We start from the raw sequence: 23,531 nt of genomic DNA, 5'->3' as shown, positions 1-23,531 counted from the left end.
TTTTGCTTTGCAATATAAAAGTACCTGATTGAAGTTACTGCTTCAGCTTACATCCATTATAAAAAAAAACAAAAAACGCCACACTCAACCAGTACTGACTCAATTGTCTGCACTGATGAACAGGTACATTATAGTACCAGGGGCGGACTGACAACTCATGGGGCCCCCCGGGCAATAGGGAATCATGGGGCCCCTATGTCCTTGCCCAAACTCAAAAAAGCCTATGAAAAACTTACCAGGGGCATCTCATTTGGCCCCTTACTGACCCTGAGTCCTCGGGCAGTGCCCGAATTTCCAAATGGTCAGTCTGCCTCTGTGTAGTACCAAACGATTCCAGTTAGGAGCAACAAATAATGTTATAATCTTTGAAAACTGACTTTTACCTGCAAAATACTGCAAACCTTGAAAATATGCATGTGGCAAATGACTTGTTTTACAAAACATTTACTGAATTGCAAACAAACACTAGCAAGTAATATATGGCAATAAACAAGCTGCATGTGCTGTGTTTTGCTGATTTTATCTCAAAGTGTTTACAACTAAACAAATGCTTCCAAATTAGCATTTATGGTGGTCACTAAGCATAATTATCAGGTTGAACAGAAACAAATGGTTTATTAGTATAAACAGGCCTGTGACTCTTTGGCTGGCTATAGATGAGCAATGAAAAATAAGTTCAGCCTGCAATTCACAATTTTGCAATCTAAAGCCTGCCCCATTACAGCAATCAGAAATTATGCAAAGTGCATTACTGGACATTTTAATTGCTCTTTTGTAACTGAGTCAATGTTCTCTTTATTTTTCTCTACTTTTTTGAGGTTGAGAGGACAATATGGTACAGCAGTAGCAGTGAGTGATGATGGATTGACAAAATATATACACTCTGTTGAAATACAGAAATGTATATAAAAATTATGTTGAACAGAAATGTACATAATGTTTTATAAATAGATGCATCTATAAAAGCATCTATTGGTTAGAGGCCAGAAATCAAATGCTGTTTTATACATGTATAGGAAAACTCAAAACCATTATAGGCAAGAGTATCACTAATGGGATCTAAGAAGAGAAATAAGACAAAGTAGAACCTCTCCCTCTCTGATGCATTATCATGCTCATTTCCTTGGTGTTATCTTCTCAATATGATCCTCCCCATCAGATTCAATAGCATCTCTCCTCCCCAAGGTATTTCCACATGTTGTATCTATCCTGATATCATCCAAATCACCATCATTGGAGTACAAACCTGAATCACTGTAATAAGATGAACTTTTTTTTATCTATGTGACATCTACCCACTCTTTAAAAATACTTTTTGAACAGGTTTTACAGCTAGTGTTGCTACCTCTGAAATGCACAGCACCTTGGAAAATAACATCTTCTAAGGAAGTTCCTCTGGACCATGTGCAGTATGTCAGAGGAATGTTTGCCCTAAAAAAAGTGGCAAATTCCAAATGACTGTTTTCTTCTCAGTAACTATAACTTAATGCACAGTCATACATTTTTGCACAGGGAACTAAATAATTGGCTTTGAAATGAGATGGACATTGGGCTGGTAGAGAGTGGTGGCATGCCTTGAGGAGGAACCTGAACAGTTCCATATTACAGCATCAATCAGATCTTGTGCTTAACACTCAACATAGATTTTTCTTATGGGTTATGGAACTTGTGAAATGCTTGGAAAACAGAGAGAACCACTGCTTCTAATACTGCCATTATTATTGTCCACCTTCCATAGAGGGGGCACTTAGATGGCAATCCCACTGCACCCCTGACTAAAATTCCTTTTTTGTGCCATAAAGAGTAGTGCAAATCTGACAAATGTACTTATTGGCCAACAAGCTCTAACTGTTCCCTACAAAAAACAACTTGTAAATTACGTTTTGATATAGCGCGTCAGCTCCTGGACCTAATAGTGTATGTTTTTGGTAGAATGCCTTCTCTAAATCATCTCACACTTTTTAGTGCAGATAGAAATCCACAGCCCTATTTAAGCTGAGCCACTTAGTAAATACAGAACCTAGACCCATCTATCTATGCAATCATGTGGAGATTAGCATTTGCAAGGAGCTACCAGGGACCACAGGAGTACACCTTTTCAAAGATATAGAAAGAGCTATATAAAAATTAATATTAATAGTTTATTGCAAATAAGTAGGGTCGATAACTATCTACTATTTAATCAATCATATACAAGACATCTACTGTATGTATAAAGGAAGTGTAGACAACTCTGACAAAGTCCATTGGAAATGCCCTGAAGATTATTATTATTATTATTATTATTACAGGTACTTATATAGCGCCATCAATTTGCGCAGCGTTTTACATATATATTGTATATTCACATCAGTCCCTAACCCTCAAGAGTTGTACAATCTAAGTCACATCCCTAACTCACATTCGTATATACACATACTAGGGCCAATTTAGACAGGAGCCAATTCACCTACCTGCATGTCTTTGGGGTGTGGAAGGAAACCGGAGTATCCAGAGGAAACCCACACAGGCACATCGAGAACATACAAACTCCTGTCAGGTGGTGTCGTGGTTGGGATTCAAACCCACAACCCTAGTACTGCCAGGTGGAAGTGCTAACCATTTAGCCATGTGCCACTGAAAGATCACTTCAAACAAAGTGTGTTAAACTTTGTATATTACAACCTTTCAATCTTCCACCAATTCAGGCAAAAGTGCAGCCCAAAATAGGTAAAATCAGTCAAATTTTCATCAAAACTCACTGTTTTCCCAATTAAAAAGAAAAATTAAAATGGGAATATTACTGGGCAACTGATAAATGTCTATTCACTTCATTGTTATCCAGTAGTTGTTTGTGATCCTATGCATGGCAAAGAGTCTTTGTTGGGTGTGTGTCTCCCTATAAACACCCAGTATGTGCTAGAGCCCTGCCCAGCGCCACCCCAAGGTGGTCCATCTGTGGCATGTAATGTCAGCTACCAACCACTGTATCACACAGAGGCTTCCCACCCCACCCTCCCAACTGCAAGTAGACACAGCCAGCTCCAAGGAAACAGGGTGTATCAAGTTGGTTGCAGCAGGCAGGGCAGGGGGAAGGGGGTGCAAGGCAAACCAGCCATATAAAAGAGTCCAACCTGGCTAGCGATCCCATAAAACTGCATTCATTTGACTGCCCACATTGTGCATATAACCCTTTTTGGTCTAAGTTTGATCAATGTAAACCCAACCACTATAATCTCATATAAGATTTAACATGATAATATCACTTAAAAAGTCTTTTTTATTTTAATTGCTATCTTTTATTAACCCCTTCACACCAAAGGGTAACACAAATCTTAATGCCTAAGCACAACTTTGCAACTTTGACATGTGTTAGTAAAACCCAACACATCATCACAATTACTTTGTGTATCCAGGCATATTATAGCTTGTTTTGTTTCTGGACAAATTGGGCTTTCATTTAATGGTAAATGGTTATGAATATCGCCTGATTTTTTTATTATCAAATAAAACCTGGCCCAAAAAATAATAATTTTTTTAAATTTAGCTGTATATTTCTTACTACCATAACCTACCACCAAAGGACAACCCAATATTAAATTTCCTGCTCCTGACAATTATTTGTTGTTTGTACCCATAGCACTGGTCTACAAGAAGAAATTCTGAGAAATGAAAGTAGTTCAAATTTACCATAATTGGGTCACTAATAAAGGAAAATTAAGTCCTGATTATTAATTGGCTCCAGTTTCCAAGATACAGCTTCAGGTCAAAATTGCATCAAAATAATTCAAAATTACAAGGATGTGCGATTATGCGCCATAGTTTTTCTACAAAATGTGATATAGCAATAACATAACTTTCCATTAACTTATTGGTTTTTCATGTAACAGTTTCATGTTTTTTGCTGACATTCTATAAGAGGTTCCACTGCTGTGATCAGGAGCCCAGTAGCTCTGCCTTACTCTTAGGCAATTCCAAATCCTTGACCAGGTCATTTAGTTCACTCTGTGAAATTAAATGTGATTCAGGAGCATACGGTGGGCTAAAGTTTGAGTCAGCTGAAATTGACAGCTCCAGGTCAGCTGCAACCTGCTCATCATCTTTATCATCATCCGAGTCTAGAGAGTAGGATTCTGGTGGAATTGGCAAGTCTTCACCATGGGTTACAGGACACAGTGCAGATGAAATGTTTGGATATTCCACAGTCCACTTCTTTTTTGAGATCCTTTTTGCAATTGTGAGAACCATGCAAAGATAGGAGTCGTTACTATGATTGGTGGGTTCTCTCCACACCATTGGGACTGTGAAGGGCATGGACTTTATCTTCTTGTTTAGCCACTGATTCAGATAAGTTGCACATATAATGCAACAATAATGAGGGGCCTAACTCTTGTCTTGATCCCCTATTTTGCATCCAAAATATAAGTGGTATGCCTTTTTTACCTCTGCTGCACATTTGCGATGCAGATGAAACCTCACCACAAATGTAGCAGAAGTTATCTGCATTGTTTACACAGTTTCAATGCATCTTGGTTTCTAAGGGAAAATATCACCAACTGCTCCTTGGAAATGTTAGGCATTGACACTTTCACAATCCACCAGATGTAACTGTATGATGCGTAGATCTGGCCAAGACAAATTTACCTTGCAATAAAAGAACAAAAAATTATAGTTAGATAATAATCTTTAGTCTCAAAGTGAAGATAAAGTTCTACACTTCCATGTGGAACCATTTTCATTGTGCTACCATACTTTGTCAAGATGTTACGAGGCATCATGATCGTCAGACACCTCCCTCCCTTGTAGGCAAATATACTCGCCTGTGCATAAATCTTTATCATGAAATATCTTGAAAACTTTAGCCAACCAGCACCTTTATCATCTGTTTTCTAATTCATCTAATCGAAATATGTAAAAATTAGCACATTTTATCTCGGAGGTCGATAATTTCCCACAGTTTGTAGATCAGTGTAGTACAGCCCAGAAACCATAGTGCACATTTTGTTTTGTTTTTTTAGTCCTACCTAAAACACACTGACACCAAATGACACATACTAATTACAAAAAATCCTGCCTAAAATATACTGACCCTGACCTTTGACCTGGACTTTAACCTTTGACTCCTACTTGACCCAAACACTAACCCTGACACTGACCTAGATCAAACATTGATCTAGGAATTTTTTCTTTATTTTTTTTCTTTTCTTTTTTAATCTTTATGTATTTATTTACACACTGTTGTTTTTTTCACTGAAAGGACAGAAAGATAAAATGCATCTCTCGCCTCCATTCAGAGGGACAGGCTTCACAATAACTGATCACTGTGATAGCCAATCAGAGGCCATCATAGCAATTAGGTGATCTGGAATCGATCGCCAGGTCCCGATCATTAGTACAGGACCTGGGGATCACGGTGAGACCCTGGTCTCTGTGCTGGGAGTGCGCTGTGCTTGTAAACAAAACAGTCTTCCTCCTTGTCGGTGATTGTCAGTAATCACCGGGCTCCAGCGGGTAATCACCAGCCAGGACCCGCTCACGCGTGCCCCCCTACCCGGTAATGAAAATCACGCATATCTGCTATACTGCAGCTGGGAAGTGGTTAATTTGCTTTACCTCATCCATATTCTAGATCTGTAATCCAGGATAAAAATATCTGCAACTGATGGAATGCTTGGCAGCGTAGTATACAATATGTCTGAAATATACATGCATTTTTGATGTTATCCCTCTATAGGGAATCATCAGAAACATAAATTATGTTTATGCTACAGGTCTCCCTTTACCTCTCTGTTATTTCTCTTTCTTTAATATAGCAGGTAACATGCTCCACATTTTGTGTGTTCTTTCTCTGTTTCCGTTTTTGATGACTTATTCTATTTGTACATCTTTCAAACTCTAAATGACACTTTTATATTGTGTATACATTTGATAGGCAGAAAAAGTCACAAGCATATGTAATGGTCCTCTTGTTTCATTGTATTCTCATCTTCCTTGGTTGTCTTGTTATTTAAGCTGAATGATGTCACAAGTAATACTTTTGAAAATGTTGTTTATACTGTATCTGCTTGATAGACTGAAATATTTCCAGGTATCGGTATGTGATATTTCTGTCCTCCATTCTAAGATATATATTTTCTGCAACTTGTTTCTGTACCATTCTTGTATTACATGTGTTGAAACATGCTTAACTTATCTTCCTTCATGTAAAAGAAAATCTTAGAACAAAAGGGCAACAAAGAATTCTGAAATAGATTATCAGCTCCTCAGCCTAAGCTCATTTTTTTCTGAAGGACAGCTTTTAAAATGGACTAAGCTTGAATAATTTTGCTGATAAAGTGATTTATCATCTCATGGGATTAAAACTGAAAGAGCTTTTTTTAAAAAAAAAACAAAAAAAAAACCACTATTTTTTCTCTACAAATAGTGCCATTTTTACTGCACTTTTCTACTTTCCTTTGTTGTACTTTTTCACTGAGTTTGAAAAGTGACTTAACAGCTCTTGGTAGTTTCTTTTATGAAAAAAAATGTCTTTCCTGACCAACCACAAATTATTTTTTTCCACACAAATAGAGCTTTCTTTTGGTGGTATTTATTCACCACTGGGTTTTTTATTTGTTGCTATATAAGCAAATAAAAAATGAAAATTTTGAAAAAAACATGATTTTCTTCGTTTCTGTTAAAAAATTTTTTGCAAATAACAAATCTTTTTTCATATATTTACGCCAAAATGTATTCTTCTACATTTCTTTGATAAAAATAACCCAAATCAATGTATATTATTTTGTCTGTATAAAAGTTAGAGTCCTCAAATTATGGTATATACTGTATATATATTTAAAAATTGATCTAATTTCTTGAGGCCCTAAACTACCAGGACAGTACATATACCCCCAAATGACCCATTTTTGGAAAGTAGCTATTTCAAGGTATTTAGTAAGAGGCATGGCAAGTATTTTGAAGTTAAACTTTTTGCCACAAATTTTTGGAAAATGAAGAAATTACATAAATCTTTGTTTTCACATTTGTTTTTTTACATACTGTTACCAGTGCAGTACAGTGTCATCATATGACTGTTGTGGAAGTGACACTGCTAGGACCAGTGACAGTATGTTAAGCACTTCCCACCCGGCCAATAGGAAAATGATGGCTGGCGGGACTCTCGTCAATCCAGGTGGGTGTCATATGACGTCCTTCCCGGATTGTGACTTCTGCGTGCCTGTAGGGTTGCACTATGACGAGATCTGTCACCGGTTGTGTACCTTGGACACAGCCAATTACAGATCTCTGTACCAGCCCATTGCCAGTACTATGTGACACGCTGTGACCAATCACAGCAGGTCACATGACAGTTGTAAACAATGGATGGCTTCCTTTCATGCCATCCATTGTATACATGTGTGTCACTAGCTGAGATTGATCACAGTGATCACATGCATAGACTGGGCCAGTCACAGTCCATATGTGTCATGTAATTAGCCATGGCCAGTCACAGCTAATCACAACAAAAAAAACATGAATTAATCAATTTCATTCAGTTAAATGCTTGCTTATAGCAAAGAAATTCTTTGCCATAAGCAATCATTTTGTATAAAAAAAAAAAAAAGAAATACTGATCACTTCCCCAAAGTATTACAATGTTACTATGGTAACATTATACTACTTTGGGCATAGTGTAATATGAAAAGAAAGTAATAAAAAAACAGGAAAAAATGTAATACAAAATAAAAAAAAATTGAAAAACAATTATCAATTTTCTTTTTTTTTTGTACTGTCACCAGTCAGTGTCCCTGATCACCACCACACCAGTTATATGATGATGCTGTATTGCACTGGTGTCAGTATGTAAAAAAAAAAATTGTGAAAATATTTTTTTTTAATTTCTTTATTTTCCAAACAATTATGACAAAAAAAAATTCCAACTTCAAAAAAGTCCCCAAGCCTCTTATGAAATATGCCATTTGGGGGATATCTGTACTGTTCTGACATTTTTGGGCCTCAAGAAATTAGATTGGCTGTCAGTACTTCAGGATTGATCAATTTTCAGATATATCCCATAGTTTGTGAACTCTATAACTTTCCTACAGACTAAATAATAAATACTGATTTGGGTTATTTTCACCAAATAAATGTAGCAGCATACATCTTGGCCTAATTTTATGAAGAACAATTCTTTATTTGCAAATTTTTCTAATAGAAACAACTTTTTTTTTTTTTTTTGTTAATTTAGCAAAAAATAAGAACCCCAGTGGTGATTAAATACCACAAAAAGAAAGCTCTAGTTGTGTGAACAAAATTATAAAAATATTGTATGGATACAGTGTTGCATGACCGTGCAATTGTCATTCAAAGTGTGAGAGTGCTGAAACCTGAAAATTGGCCTGGGCAGGAAGGGTGTAAAAGTGCCCAGTATTGAAGTGGTGAAATAAATAAATATTTTTTTCATTCAAATGTTTAACAATTTTTCTTTGTTTATTATTTTTTTTCACATACATTGATTAGAGTAGTTCAGTGTCATGATAATGACACTGTACTGCTCTGGGTGGGGTTGATCAGGATTTTTTTTTATTCACTGTGATTGCTGTTACAGTAATTATCATTGTAACAGCAGTCATTTAAGTTGTCATGTATGGATTCCATTCATAAAAACTGTGTTTTTGTTGACATGCTGTGATTGGTTACAGCAAATCACGTGGTACAAAGTGATGTGATTGGTCCAGGTACCATGTGATAGCTGTGGGACAATCACAACATCACTATAGGAAGCACAGCTGTTATGAATGAATGTCATTCATAACAGTATTGTTGACATTGTGATCATGTGATCACACATGATCCCCTGGCTGCTCAATGTGGCTGGGTACCGAGAACCATAATCCACAGGACACAACAGTTACAGGAGCACCATGCTGTGCACCCCAGCGGGCTCACCAATGTGCATGTGACAGGCAACATATTTTTACATTGCTGAGCCATGCTGCCCATCTGCAATAAAAGTACTGTGGGTGGCAAGTGGTAAACGTAAATACTGGTGCTATCCATTACATACAAGAAACACATGCAAAAAGCCAGAACACAGATATCAGTAAATGTATGTGGACCTTATTTTGCTCCTAGAACAATAGAGACCCTCTGGGTTTGGGGATTTTTTTTATGCAGCAAGATATGTCCAAGAAACATCCAGAAAATTAAAACCAACTCTAGTTTATTGGTACATATTTTGAAATCTTGTTACAGTGAAATATACATTCAAAATGGTAACTCAACTATAGACAAGGAAAGTTTGAACATTATAATAGAACCTATAACCTAAAAAGGTGTATGATGACACCCAACGTGTTTCAATTCTCTTCTTCAGAGGTGCATACAGGTAAGTTTAGGTCTCATGTTCTGCAAAGTGAGGATAAGTATGTGATGCAAAATATGTACAATATTGCATATCAAACTTATATGACTGTACAGATATCGTGACTAACCTATTATAGACAGTCCAACAAGTGTTTACCTTTACCAAATATAAAATCAACCATACAAAAGGACGCCACTGCTCATGGATAGGGCTAACAGGAGATCTGGGATGCTGTAACCATTGGAGTCACCAGAAAGGACCAAGTTGGCCCAATATGTATGATGTAACAAAGTACTGTAAGGAAACAGAAAAGGGGTCTAAGATTTCCTCTACATTTCTAGGACTTACATATCACATGGCAGGGTAGCCTGACAGTGATATAGATACATTTTGCAATTACAAAGGATCTCCGCTTTTTTGCTGTGAAGTTAATGCTAAAATCATTGTAATAACGTTACTAGTACCACACAAGCTACAAATAAGATACAGGAACTCAAGGCCATTGATGGCCTGATCTCACTTCTAGAGGAACAGGATCCTGGTGAAATCATTGATTCACAAGATATTGAACAACTTCTTGAGCAAATTGAGCCAAGTAATTTAGACCTTATTCAGATCTCTATGAATCTGAAAAGAGTAATCCTTCAAATTCCCTCCTTTAAGTTTAAATGCCAAAGTGGCAGCATTTATGAATCCTACAAGTGCAGAGATTAGAGATTTAAAAATCAAAAAAGAAAATAGTAATTTAATTTCTGGAGAAAGGAAGGCACTGCAAGAACTAACCTTTAATTCCAATATTACCATCAAACCTGCTAACAAAGGAGGAAACATTGTCGTAATGGTCCAGTACTTAGAGATGTTCCATAAAGTCTTTAACAATAGCAACTGGTATCATCCCATATAAAGCACAGTCATTGCCAAATTTTACAAGGAATTTTATGAACTGGTAGATACAGCATTTTTGTAATGGGATCATTAATAAAGATCAATGGGAATTTATTAGATCAACATTCCCATCAACGGCAAGTTTTTATTGCCTACCCAAATTACACAGAAATTCCACCCAACCGCCAGGACTCCCAATCACTTCAGCAAATGGTTTAATAGTGGAAAATTTAAGCAGATTGATTGACCATCATCTACATCCATTTGTTATGAGATTTCCCTCATCTATGCAGGTAGTGATGGGCTTCATGTTCAAGTCAAACATAAGTTCGACTCAAACATGGACCGTTCATGTGTTCGCCTAACACATAAATGGTAAGGGAGTTCGACGGGCTGTTTGCCCGCTGTGCCCCACAATGCACTGCACCCTGACAGCGCATTGCGATTGGCCAAAGCAATGCACCTGACCACAGGTCAGGTGCAATGCTTTGGCCAATCACAGCGCATGATGACATCATCACAGTATTTAAGAACTGTCATTCTGGCACAGTTGTTAGACGGTGGGAGCCAGCATCAAGAGCAGAGCATTTTTTTTTTCAGGTTTTGCAGTGGCAGTGGCAGTGGGCATCATGATTGATGTTGTATCTACTTTGGGGGACTTTTTTTTATTTTTGTTTTTAAGAAAGGATTTGTCAAAGACTGTCTCCTGTCATTTTTTACTACACTTTTTTTTGTGAACGGGTAGTGGTACCATGTACAGCATACTCATTCACATGGGGGGGCGTAATCTGGGGTCCCCATCCACAGACCCCCAGATGGGAACCCTCACAACCACCGGCCAGGGTTGTGGGGAATAGGACCTTCTCCCAATCAACATAGGAACAAAGTTCTTTGGGGGGATCTCCCCCACCCCAAAGCACCCCCCATGTTGAGGGCATGTGACCTGGTATGGTTCAGGAAAGGGGAGCTCTCGCTTTTCCCCCCACCTTTCCTGACCTGCCAGGCTGCATGGTCGGACAAGGGTCTGGTATGGATTTTGGGGGGACCCCCATGCCTTTTTCAAAAACATTTTGGCGTGAGGATTCCCCTCAAAATCCATACCAGACCTGAAGGGCTCAGCATAGATGGGATGGGAGACCCCACGCCATTTTTTAAAAATTTTTAAATTGTCAGGCAATGCTAACAATTCTTTTGACATTCAGCTGTCAGCGGGGAATCCCACTGACAGCTGAAACATTAAAAAATGTTTCACTACTAAAATACTGCATGACTTAATAATATAATTCATGCTGTATTTTGGTAGCTGAGAGTATCCCACCACACACTCACATGCAGTAAGATACCACTATCCCTATTCGAAGTTCACGGTCGCACTCTTTCAGCAGGTTCGAATGTTCGCCACATCACTATATATAGAATACTATACATCTGCTTCAAATCATTAATGATTGATATATTCCTGCTTCAGCTTATCTTGTGGCTATAGATGTAGAGGCCTTGTACAGTTATACCAGTTCAGTTGTACAGTTTTACAAGTTCCACAGAATTAGCTTTCATCCAACACATACTGTCTCAATGTAGTGTAGATGATCGTCCATCCAGTAACTTCATTATAGAATCTTTGGACTATATCCTTCGCCACAATTGTTTTTTGTTTCAATGGTTCTCTCTTCCTCAAGGTACTGGTTGTAGCGATGAGGACATGTTGTGCCCCATCTTATGCAAATCTGTACCTGGGGAGTTGGGAACAAATGGTCATGAGTACAGACCAACTATTCACGTATGTTGAACATGTGCTCTCATGGTTCAGATATAGTAGTGATATATTTGTGGTGTGGGATGGTCCCTTTTTATCCAAACTCTTAATACAAATTAATTCAATCTAGATATTTAAATACAAAAAGGCCATCTAACCAGCAAATTATATCGTAAACCGACCGCAAGTAATTCTATCTTGCATGCTACTAGTTTCTACCATAAATCTCTTGTGAAGTCTATACCATATAGCCAAAATTGTCCAGAAATTACTACTTTTTAATTAGAGGCAGATAATCTCAAGAAATGACTCCTAGCAAAGAGGTTTTATCAGACAAGCTTGAAGAAAGCCTAAAAATGAGCCTGGTTAGACTGGACCACACCCTCCATCTGCGCTCTCATGGGCTGTCTGCTGTTCATCAGTGGCCGTATGATGTTATTGTACCCGAGGGAGTGGGGTTGTGCTGCTGATTTTTTTCACTAATATTATTTAAGTCAGCCTACATGAATGCTTTGAATTATTCTCTGGATCATTTATACCAGGCGATACAGAGGAAATCTTATACCTCTTTTCTGTTTCCGTACAGTACTTTGTTACATCATACATATTGGGCCAACTTGATCCTATCTGGTAACTCCAGTGGTTACAGCATCCCAGGTCTCCTGTTAGCTGTAACCATGAGCAGCAGCATCCTTTTGAATGTTTGCTTTTGTGTTTGGTAAAGGTATACATATGTTGGACTGTCTATGATAGATGAGACATGATATCTATACAGTCATATAAGTTTGATATGCAATATTGTACATATTTTGTATGACATATACATATCTTCACTTTGCAGAACATGAGATCTGAACTTACCTGTATGCAGCCTTGAAGAAGACAATTGATCTCTAAACTCATCAGGTGTCATCATACGCCTTTTTTTAGGCTATACAGTTGTGTCCAAAATTATTCAACCCCCACTGAAATTGAGTGTTTTGGCCAGTTTGACATTGCTTTTGATCATTCAGTCATCTTGCTTACATTTACATTAAAGAGGCACTTGTAGGTCAGACAAATATAACATAACAGTTATAATGAAATAACCACAAATGTCTTTTCTGTGCTCACAGCATTATCAGTTTTATTCAACCCCCAAGTGACATTCAATCTTAGTACTTAGTACAGCATCCTTTTACAGTTATAACAGCTTTTAAACGTGAAGCATAGCTTGACACAAGTGTCTTGCAGCGATCTACGGGTATCTTCGCCCATTCTTCATGGGCAAAGGCCTCCAGTTCAGTCACATTCTTAGGCTTGCGCACTGCAACTGCTTTCTTTAAGTCCCACCAGAGGTTCTCAATCGGATTTAAGTCTGGTGACTGCGATGGCCACTCCAAAATGTTCCAGCCTTTCCTCTGCAACCATGCTCTAGTGGACTTGGAGGTATGCTTGGGATCATTGTCCTGTTGAAAGGTCCAACGTCTCCCAAGCCTCAGGTGTGTGACGGACTGCATCACGTTTCCATCCAATATCTCCTGGTACTGAAGAGAATTCATGGTACCTTGCACACGCTGAAGCTTCCCTGTACCTGCAGAAGCAAAACAGCCCCAAAGCATGATTGACCCTCCACCATGCTTCACAGTAGGCAAGGTGTTCTTTTCATCATAGGCCTTGTTCTTCCTCCTCCAAACATAGCGTTGATCCATGGGCCCAAACAGTTCTAATTTTGTTTCATCAGTCCACAGAACACTATCCCACAACTTTTGTGGTTTGTCCACATGGCTTTTGGCATACTGCAGTCGACTCTTCTTATTCTTTGGAGACAGCAAGGGGGTACGCCTGGGAGTTCTGGCACGGAGGCCTTCATTACGCAGTGTGCGTCTTATTGTCTGGGCTGAAACTTCTGTACCCACATCTGACAAATCTTTTCTCAGTTCCTCAGCAGTCACACGGGGACTTCTCTCCACTCTACGCTTCAGGTAGCGCACAGCAGTCGAAGTCAGCATCTTCTTTCTGCCACGACCAGGTAGCGTTTCAACAGTGCCCTTTGCCTTGAATTTGCGAATGATGCTTCCTAAGGTGTCTCTTGGTATGTTTAACATCTTTGCAATCTTCTTATAGCCATTGCCCTTCCTGTGAAGAGAAATCACCTCTTCTCTTGTCTTCCTGGACCATTCTCTTGCCTTCACCATGTTTGTAACCACACCAGTAAATGTCTAGAAGGAGCTGAGTATCACAGTCATTTTAAAGCTGCCTAATTGGTGCTTATTATGCTTGATTGCTGCTCGGTGACATCCACAGGTGTTTTCAATACCTGATGGAAAGCACCTGTATGAACCTCTGTTCTTCAGAGTGGTAGTCTTTAAGGGGTTGAATAATTGTGGCAATGAAGAAACCACATAAGAACCATTTACTACTGTATTACATAAACAATTGATGTCATTTTAGTTGCATTTGGGTAGTTACAACGTCCTTGTAGGATTTGATTCTGAATACAATTCCAAATGTACACTATAGTCCCTAAACCCCTTTACAGCATTGGGGGTTGAATAATTTTGGACACAACTGTAAGTTCTATTACAATTTTAAATGTTAATTTCATTGTAACAGCATTTTAAAATGTGTAAAAATGAATTACAGTTTTAATTTTCTGGATGTTTCTTGGACACATCTTGCTGCATACAAAATCCCCAAATCCAGAGGGTATCTTTTGTTCTATGTATAATAATTGGAATTTTTGCAGCTTCCAAAAAGGTCTTCAGTATAAAACTAGTTTATTTTGCTCCTAGGCTGCTACATCTCTGATCATAACAAAATGATCACTCATCAGACAATAAACTCTTGGAGCGCCTGCTATAAAAGTTTATACCACGTAAAGGTCTTTTTAAACATTTATTGTTTAAATAATGTTCAAATACAGACAGGGGAAGAATCTCACCCTTCTACAGAATTTGAGCAGTAGATGTTATTAGAATCATAATGGAATTGCACAAGAGGACCTATGTTAAGGCATGATACAGGCTATTTAATCCTATTTCACCAAACTCAGTCTGATGTTTTTATCACCATTAGGGGATGATAGTCTGTGTCAAGTCCTAGCATAGGTCCTCTGATACATTCCATAGTGATTCCAATAGCATCTACTGTTCAAGCCCTGATGAAAGGGGAGCACCCTCCCCTGAGACACATTAGCAGTATTTGATGTTCTCAACCAATAAATGTTTTAAAAAGATCTTTAAATGATATGAACTTGTGTACTAGCCATGCCTCTGTACACACGCCTACCAGAACTGGCAGCTTTGGAGAAACTGCTATACATTATAGCCTCTGATGCCTTTTGAGGTCTCTTACTCTTCTACAATGTAACTACATTGGTCAAAGAATGCTTTGCATTATCCTTCTTTCTCATTTTCTCTTCTGATTCCTTCTGGGTCTACTATTAATTCTTATTATTTTTTACTATCTACCAAAAAGTGGGCTATATTTTATTTTCAATACTTTAAAACTGATGTTAGGAATTTGTGTGCTGGCTATTTTTATTTTAACTTTTGAATAGTTTAACAAATTAATTTACATTCACACCTGCAATTTCATCTCATGACACATCCCCAATGTTGCTACTCTGTAAATTACATTTTTCACTAGCATATTTGTTGCATCAATAATTTCTTAATAGGCTTTTAATACTTTTAATGATTTGTAAACCCTGTTAAGATACATAGGCAGAAAAAAAATATTGTTTCAAAGCCAATGTGTGCTGCACAATCCTTTCTCTTTTGAATACAAAATGTGCCTGTAATTCAATTACATTTTAAAGTAAATAAAAATGCCAAGTCACAGATCATCAACCTTTTTTGCAGGCAATTACATTTCAATACTCAAGAAATGCTGTCTCTAATTTTTCTCTTTGTAAATCTTGTTTCTTCAGGGTCGCATAACAGGATTAACTGGGATTATGGAGTTTAGGGAGGATGGCTCCAATCCACATGTACAATTTGAAATTCTTGGAACAAGCTACAGTGAGACGTTTGGCAAAGATGTGCGGCGGGTAAATACTATTATTTGTTTACTTTAGGTAAAAGTGGGTTTAAACGTAATTTCAGTAGTGTTTCTGGAAACTTGAATCGTTAATCACAGTTATGAGAAATAGCAGAACAAAAGGCCAACTGGACATTTTTTTTTGTACAAATGATTGAAAAAAAATAGAATATGTTAACCTGTGTCAGGGTAATTTAATTATACACTCCAGGCAAAAGTGAAAATGAAGCCTTGAAATGCATAAAGAGCACAATTTATTTTCCCAAGGCTTCTGTTTCATTCAGATTTAGTTTAGAGTTTTTGGCTCTCCTAATTCTTAAAATCACCTTGTTGCCAATAATCAGATGTTTCCCACCATTTTCATCGGAGGGTGCTTCCTGAAGCTTGTGCCAATTAGATTTCTTAAAAACATTTTTCTTTATAAACATTGTTATTGTATATGTGAGAAACAGGAAAAAGCATGTAATGGGTGTGTTTTGCATTATCAGCAGAGGGAGTTTCACAGATCATCAGACTGAGGGAAAAAATTGAGGTGGACTGACTGGTCTGACTGTTCCTGGATCGAAAATAGGCCACATTCCCTGTATACATTTAAAGGATTACTATTAAATGTTGACTATGGCATGGCTTTAAAGTTAACATCTCACAAATATAGACTTAATAAACTAAATATACAGCATGATAAAAAAAAATGCCAAAACAGAATTACTCTCTGCTAAAAGCACGTCAACAGAATTAGTAAATTTTGAGATTTAGGCTCCTAAATTCTATATAGAAATCTACATTTTTCCTGTAAAAGCTGAGCTTGTCCTACCTTCTACCATTTGGTGGACTTCTTTATTGATCTAATAGCATGATTAGTGGCTTCATGGATCTATAAAGAGCTTAGAAGTAAGGTGTGGGTTGGGTCATGGAAGACATTTATTAATGAAAGTTTAACCTATAGTTTCAGGTGCCTATATCTCTTAAAGCTATGGATCATTTCAATATATAGATTTTTTTAAATTTAACCTCGGCTAATGCATTTTTCATTTACAGTGAGCATTTTTGTAATGGGTTTCATTTAAAGAAATCAGAGAGTGCAAATGCAAGCTATTTATGGAAGATAAATATTGTTTGCAACTTTTTTCACCTAAAGTGATAATAAACAAAATAGTTGCCATAATTCATTCACATAAATCATGGCCATGTTAGAATTTACCGTAAAATGTTTAATATTTAACCTTGTGAGAAGGTAAATTAATTAAAGGTAAATTTCAGTTGCCTTGTTCAGCACATACTGGATATCGTTTTTTCAGATGATAAATATGCTCATAAAGTTAAAATAAATGCTCACCTAGGCAGAATTCTAAAAGCAATAACTGCCTTTATTAATATGTAAAGGTTTAATATATTTCCAGTTTCCCCTTTTCCCGTCTTCCACCTTATTTCATAGCAGAAACATTAGAAAGATGTTTTGAATCCTGTACAGACATTGAGATATTTATACCAAAAAGGGAACTGGATCTGGGAACAAAGTGAATGTTATAGCAGTTGGTGATAATGAATGAACACAATCTGCAATTCACAAATGTTTTTGTATTTAAATATTTGCATGTGGATCCTGTCTGAACTTTGGGGACTCATCTAATTCAGGAATACTGGTAATTTTGATTTCTGAACTTTACGATTTACTGTAGATGGGATGAAACTGAAGACATATGTAAATCTCAATAAACTAAATTGTCATGTTTGAGAATATATGAGCATGTCACTAGTGATAGATGAGATTGTTTTAGTAGCACATCTGCAGTTGTGATAGTCCATGAACAACATTTTTGGACTCATCTATGAGCAAAATCTGACCTCTGGTGAGCTGGAATGCCAGTCTTTTTACTCTTTATCTATGTAATATCCAATTTATGCCCTCCCTCGTAATAACTTTTGAAAAGGGGTATGTATGCACAACTATTGATAGATACAGTACATTAGATATTCTAGAGAAGGGGTTTCCAAAATATAGCTTATGGGCCTTATGTGGTTCACTTCATGATTTTATCCTGCTGGCAGCATCCCCAGATGTGGTCATCATTAGACCAGCACATACACTGCCAGCCAGCCATGACCCTACTTAAGTCCCCAGCTTAGATCCCCCACTGTGGTTGGTTGCTAGGACTGCTGGAATCCAAGACCCAGCTACAGGAGGACTGCACTTCCTCTATCCAGACCAGCTCAACCTCCCAGTTTCTGCCCTGCTGCTCTGCCCCTTGAAAGTAAGGGAAGGAGCTCTGATCAGCACACAAGATTGTAAGGGGGAATCTGATGGACACTCCTGATCATCATATTTGACAAAAAAATTAGCAGGTGACAGAATATTGAAGGTGTGACTCCTCAATAATTTAGTTGCACACATATTAAGGTTAAAATCATTATTTTGTTAAAACACACATCATAAAATGTGATTAAAATTACAGTATATCACATCAAGGTATTGAAGAAAATCCTACCCACAAAGAGGCTAAATCCAGAGGCAAGATAATAAGGTATGATGGAACATCAGTAACAATATAGAAACAGATAAACAATATATGGTCACTGGCTTTTCAATGGATTTAGTCTCATGGAGTTGACATGTTTCACATTTTTGCTTCCTCAGGAGTTGGGTGCTATGGATGTACTGTAGAGAATAATATAAAATGATATATAAATTATATATAAAAAATATAGGGAGCATGGTTAGCAATTTATGAAAGACACGCCAGCAGGGAGAGGCAAATGAGACACTAAATAATGCTTTTAAAAGATGGAGCCAACAGGCTTAAAATATCAACACAAAGCATGGAGGACCCCAACAAAATCCCAGGCATCAGCCGGGAGCAGTGAGCTAACCATAGCTTGGTAGAGGCATCTCACGAGGGCAATAGTTTTAGTTGTCTAGAATGAAAAGAAAAGAAAAGGCGTATAACCATACTAAAGTTCAGAAAAAAACATATTATATGATTAGAAAAAGGAACAGCAATAGTGTACAACATACCATGTCAATGTATGAGAAAACAAATGGCCAAATTTATGATGTTACACAATAGATAAAGGGGATTTGGTCCCCTAAACTTTAGTATGGTTATGTAACCCCATTTTCTTTTATGTTTAGATAAACAAAACTATTGCCCTAGTGATATGCCTCCACCTTGCTATGGTTAGATTTCTACTCCTGGCTGATGCCTGGGGTATTGTTAGGGTCCTTCATGCTGTGTGTTGATATTAGAAGACTGTTGGCTCCATCTGTTAACAGCATTTCTAGATATGTGAGATTGTGTGTGTGTGTGTGTGTGTGTGGGGGGGGGGTGATGATAGTGGCATCAGACCCCCAGCCCTTCTCTCCAACTTGTGACCGAAGGACTAGCCAATCTAAAACCGCTCTGTCACGTGCATAACAATGCCACGCTCAGCTGCACCCTGCACAAAGATTTTTCAGCTAATGGACCACAGTCTATGTACCTGCAGCCTGCGAGTGATTATTACTGGGTCAGGTTAGTTACGCAATTAACCCTTCACACTGCCACCACCGCCTTTTTGTATAGAGAAGGAGGAAACCCGCCAATATTAGCAATACCACTATGATGTTTGAATAATCATCTGCATACCACTGTCACTGCAGGCAGAGGTATATAGAGGGTTAAAACACACAGTAGCGCTCTTCAGAGACAGAGATTCTTAGTTTGCATTAAAGAGCTTTAGAAACAGTTCAACACTTTTCAGAAAATAAGATTTACTACTAAAAACTTCAAAATGGTGCAATAAAAATCTTTACAGAAAAAGATGTAGCCAACATATATATATATATATATATATATATACAGAGATCAACACCACAACAGAGAGAACAGAAGTTTAGAGAGGTAGAATACTTGCCGTCAGCCTTGGTTTAAGCTGACCAAGTTTCCTGAACAAAAGGGTACCGTCTCCCAAGTTGGTTCCTGATGTTAAAAGGGGAGAATTCTTCAACTTCTCCAAACCTGACAGCCTTTTTCTAGGAACCCAGCAGGGTGTCTCCTTACAGCAGAGAACCAATCGCCTCATTTGGGGAGGGGTGTTTAGGCGGGGGAACTCAGGCTATGACCAAATCCCTCACAGTTTTATATCATGGTCAATAACCTTCCCTAGGTACATGTAGCAACCTAGCCACTAGTAGATTAATATGCAGAATGATATCTTGAACGTTCTGACATCAAACATGCCATATTTCACTATGTCAGCTAGAACTATATGGCTCTCTGCTCTCCTGTAGACTTCAACTAGGGGTGTAAAATATCAGGCGACTCATTAAACTGAGCTATCCTAATATATGTGTTGCTTCATTTTAATTATTTCCTAGCTTAAGATAGGAAATTATATGGAAAAGTGATTTTTAAAATGTCATGTCTGTTTTACGGCTATCTCGGAATGCATTTGAAGTCCAGTGAAGGACTGGTTTATGGCTTTATGATTAGCTTCAGAGCAAGAGTTTCACAGACATAGTGGGCCCAGGCTATTTAGGGTTTATAACCATGAAGCTACCCCATTGGGCCTGATGCCTGTGATCTCAGCATACATACAGACCACATTCCTGAGGGAGGGGGGATTGGAGGGAGAGAGGATGATACAAGATGGGGGATCTTTAGCAAGATGGATGACCGCGTCCATCTCCGTACGTACAATTGCTACAGGGGGTACTTCAGGTTGTAAGGGGAGAAGTTGCTGGTCACTCCTGAAGCTAATGGGGAACTTTGCTGGATGCTCCTAGATGTAGGGGGGACTCTTATGAACATTCTTGGATGTAGGAAGGGACTTATTCAGTGATTTAAATGTTATTTATCTATTTAGAAAGCTTAAGTTGAAAAAAGTCCTAACTATAACTATCCTCCTTTCCTCCACTCCTACCTATTCTGCCTGTTTAAAAATGATCTACATATGTGCAGCCATGGTGTCTGTCAATCTGTCATTGATATGTACAGGCTGCTGCTCATGCCTGTACACAAAAATCTCTTACTCGCACTCTTCTCTGATGCTTTGTGACACAAATAACATACACATTTGAACTACAAACATTGTGGCAGCAGTGCACCAACACACCAAGGATCCATTCACATCAGTGGCCATGTGTTTTGATGCACATAACCTGCGTGTGCTGTTATACATTGTGCGCAAATATGGCCACGCATTTCTACAGTGCATTGCAGTACTTGATTATGCTTCTATTTTATAAATTATAGTCCTTCAATTCTGTGTGGCAGTAAGTTTTGTCGTTTTGTTCAATAAAATGTATGCCTGCTTGATTTTATCATAATGCACAATAATGCAGTGCACTCATGACACTGTGAATGAACATTTGCATAGTGTGAAGCTAACCTCCAGATTGCTTATTTATAGTTTTGCATACCTTTGATTTTTATCTTCTTGTAAAAAGGCACAATTTAAAATTTACACAATTTAAAATTTATATATTAAAATAACAAAAAATATTATTTGATTAATTGATCACTTATATTTCACCATATTAGCTCACAAGTATTAATATCACTTGATTTTTAAAATTTACATACTGGTTATTTGGCAACTCGATCCAGTTTTACATATGTAGTAGGTATTTAGTAAGTTACTCTGTGTTTGTGAGTGCTAATAATGATTTTGGTGTAATAACTTCATTAACATCACAATATCATCATATGTACATACAGTATACATGCTGGTATTGAGGTGGTAATACAGGATCATTGTTGAGGCTACAACCATGAACCTGGTATCACAGTTTTCAGTTGGCAATTTGCTTCAATGTAAAAGTAATCCTAGCAGCTATACAGCCACTGGATTACTTTTACAGGTGGTGGAAGGGGCCTTACCTCTCTCACTCATGCAGCCTTTATCAGGCTTTCCTGTCCAATCAGAGATCCCAGTAAGGATAAAACTGGCAGCCATGGCTTTCCTAGACACAGTGAGAGGAACCAAAGCTGTTCTTCCCACTGTGTGACATCAGAAATTGGCAGCAAGGAGGATTTTGTCACTTCTGGTTTGTTTGTTTACAAGCTGTTGGCAGCTTGTGAAGCAGAAGATTATACCAATCTCAGTTTGATCTGCTGCTTTGGAGGCCAGGTGAGATATCTGGGGTTTCATAGATCACAGATCTCTGCATGAAGAGGACCTGTCATGGCCAATGCTATCACCAGGGATGTTGTTCATCATTGTGATAGCAATAAAAGTGCTAAAAAATAAAGGTATGGTGTAAAAAAAAAAAAAAAAAAAATAATAAAAAAAAAAATAAAAACATTTTTTTTAAGTGCCCCAGACCCCCAATGTCATGCATGTGTTGTTTCGCACTACACATGTGTGGTATCACTGCAAACATCAGAGAGAGACCAATAATTCTAGCCCCAGACCTCCTGCGTAGCACTGTAAAGGCTTTTAAAATGTATCCTATGGATAAGTTAATGCACTGTAGTTTGTCGCCATTCCACGGGCATGTGCAGTTTTAAAGCTTGATATGTCTGGTATCTATTTACTTGGCACAACATCCTCTTTTATATTTTACAAATTGGGCAGAATTGGGTATTATATTGTGTTTCTGTTCACTAAAATTAATCTAAGTGTATTTTTTTAAATTGAAATACTGTGTGACACAAAAAAATGCAAATACCACTATTTTATTCTCTAGTGCCTTTGCTTAAAATATACTGTTGAGGATTCTAAGTAATTTTCTAGCAAAAAAAAAAAAATAACAGATTTTTAAATATATGACAGGAATGCCTGAACTGTTTTAATAAACATTTGCTATGGGGTCTACATAATCAGTAGCACCATTCTAATGTCAGGTCATCTGAGATTTAAAGTGAAGCAGAGCTTCCAAATGGCTTTCCAAAGATTTACCACTTTCAAGTATCTCATCATCTGGAAACTAGAAGAAATAATTACATTCCTATTCTTATAACTTTTAGTTGATATGTTTGGAAGGTCATTGTACCAACATGATCATATACTTTGCACTTAGATGTGTGAGAGGATTGTAGTGATTTGAAATTGGCTTTAGTTTAGCATTGTTTTTTCTCTACTGAGAAGATCAGCTAACTGCAGAAACAACTATTATTATTATTATACAGTATTTATATAGCGCCAACAGTTCGCTCAGCGCTGTACATTACAATGGGGGACAATACATGAGACAGTACAATAACAATACAGTGCAAAACACAAGGGGTTGGAGGGCCCTGCTCCTTGGAGCTTACAATCTAGGAGGGAGGGGATAGTGGTATGGGAGGAAAAGCTGTGGGGGATGAAGTGGTAGGAAGAGTGGAGGAGATCGGCAGTTAGCAGAGAGTGGGGTAGGCTTCCCTGAAGAGGTGGGTTTTTAGGGTGCGCCTAAAGGAGAGGAGAGTGGGTGATAGTCTGTTGGATTGGGTTGGGGAGTTCCAGAGGATGGGTGATGCCCTGGTGAAGTCCTGGAGGTGGGCATGGGAGGAGGAGATCAGGGAACTAGAGAGAAGGAGGTCTTGTGATGAGCGGAGAGTCCGTTTTGGGTGGTATTTGGATATT

General features: G+C 37.8%; 1 protein-coding gene across 5 annotated transcripts in view; it reads left to right on the top strand.

Moving 5' to 3' along the window:
• GRID1 (glutamate ionotropic receptor delta type subunit 1) overlaps positions 1-23,531 on the top strand; it is a 1,483,898-nt gene that overhangs the window by 1,179,563 nt on the left and 280,804 nt on the right. For all 5 annotated transcript variants that reach the window (XR_016312597.1, XM_089676479.1, XM_089676480.1 and 2 more), the window contains exon 8: positions 15,880-15,999. Coding sequence is in view for 4 of the 5 variants with exons in the window: in XM_089676479.1 (XP_089532605.1) it covers positions 15,880-15,999 (120 nt within the window). In the remaining variant the exon portion in view is untranslated. The remainder of the gene's footprint in view (positions 1-15,879; positions 16,000-23,531) is intronic.

This window comes from Staurois parvus, unplaced genomic scaffold, assembly GCF_062004578.1.
Source record: "Staurois parvus isolate SC_StPar_1 unplaced genomic scaffold, SC_StPar_1.0 ptg000170l, whole genome shotgun sequence".
Taxonomy (NCBI): Eukaryota; Metazoa; Chordata; class Amphibia; order Anura; family Ranidae; genus Staurois; species Staurois parvus.
The sequence above is the reverse complement of the archived record's forward strand: the minus strand, read 5'-3'. Positions and strand labels throughout refer to the sequence as shown.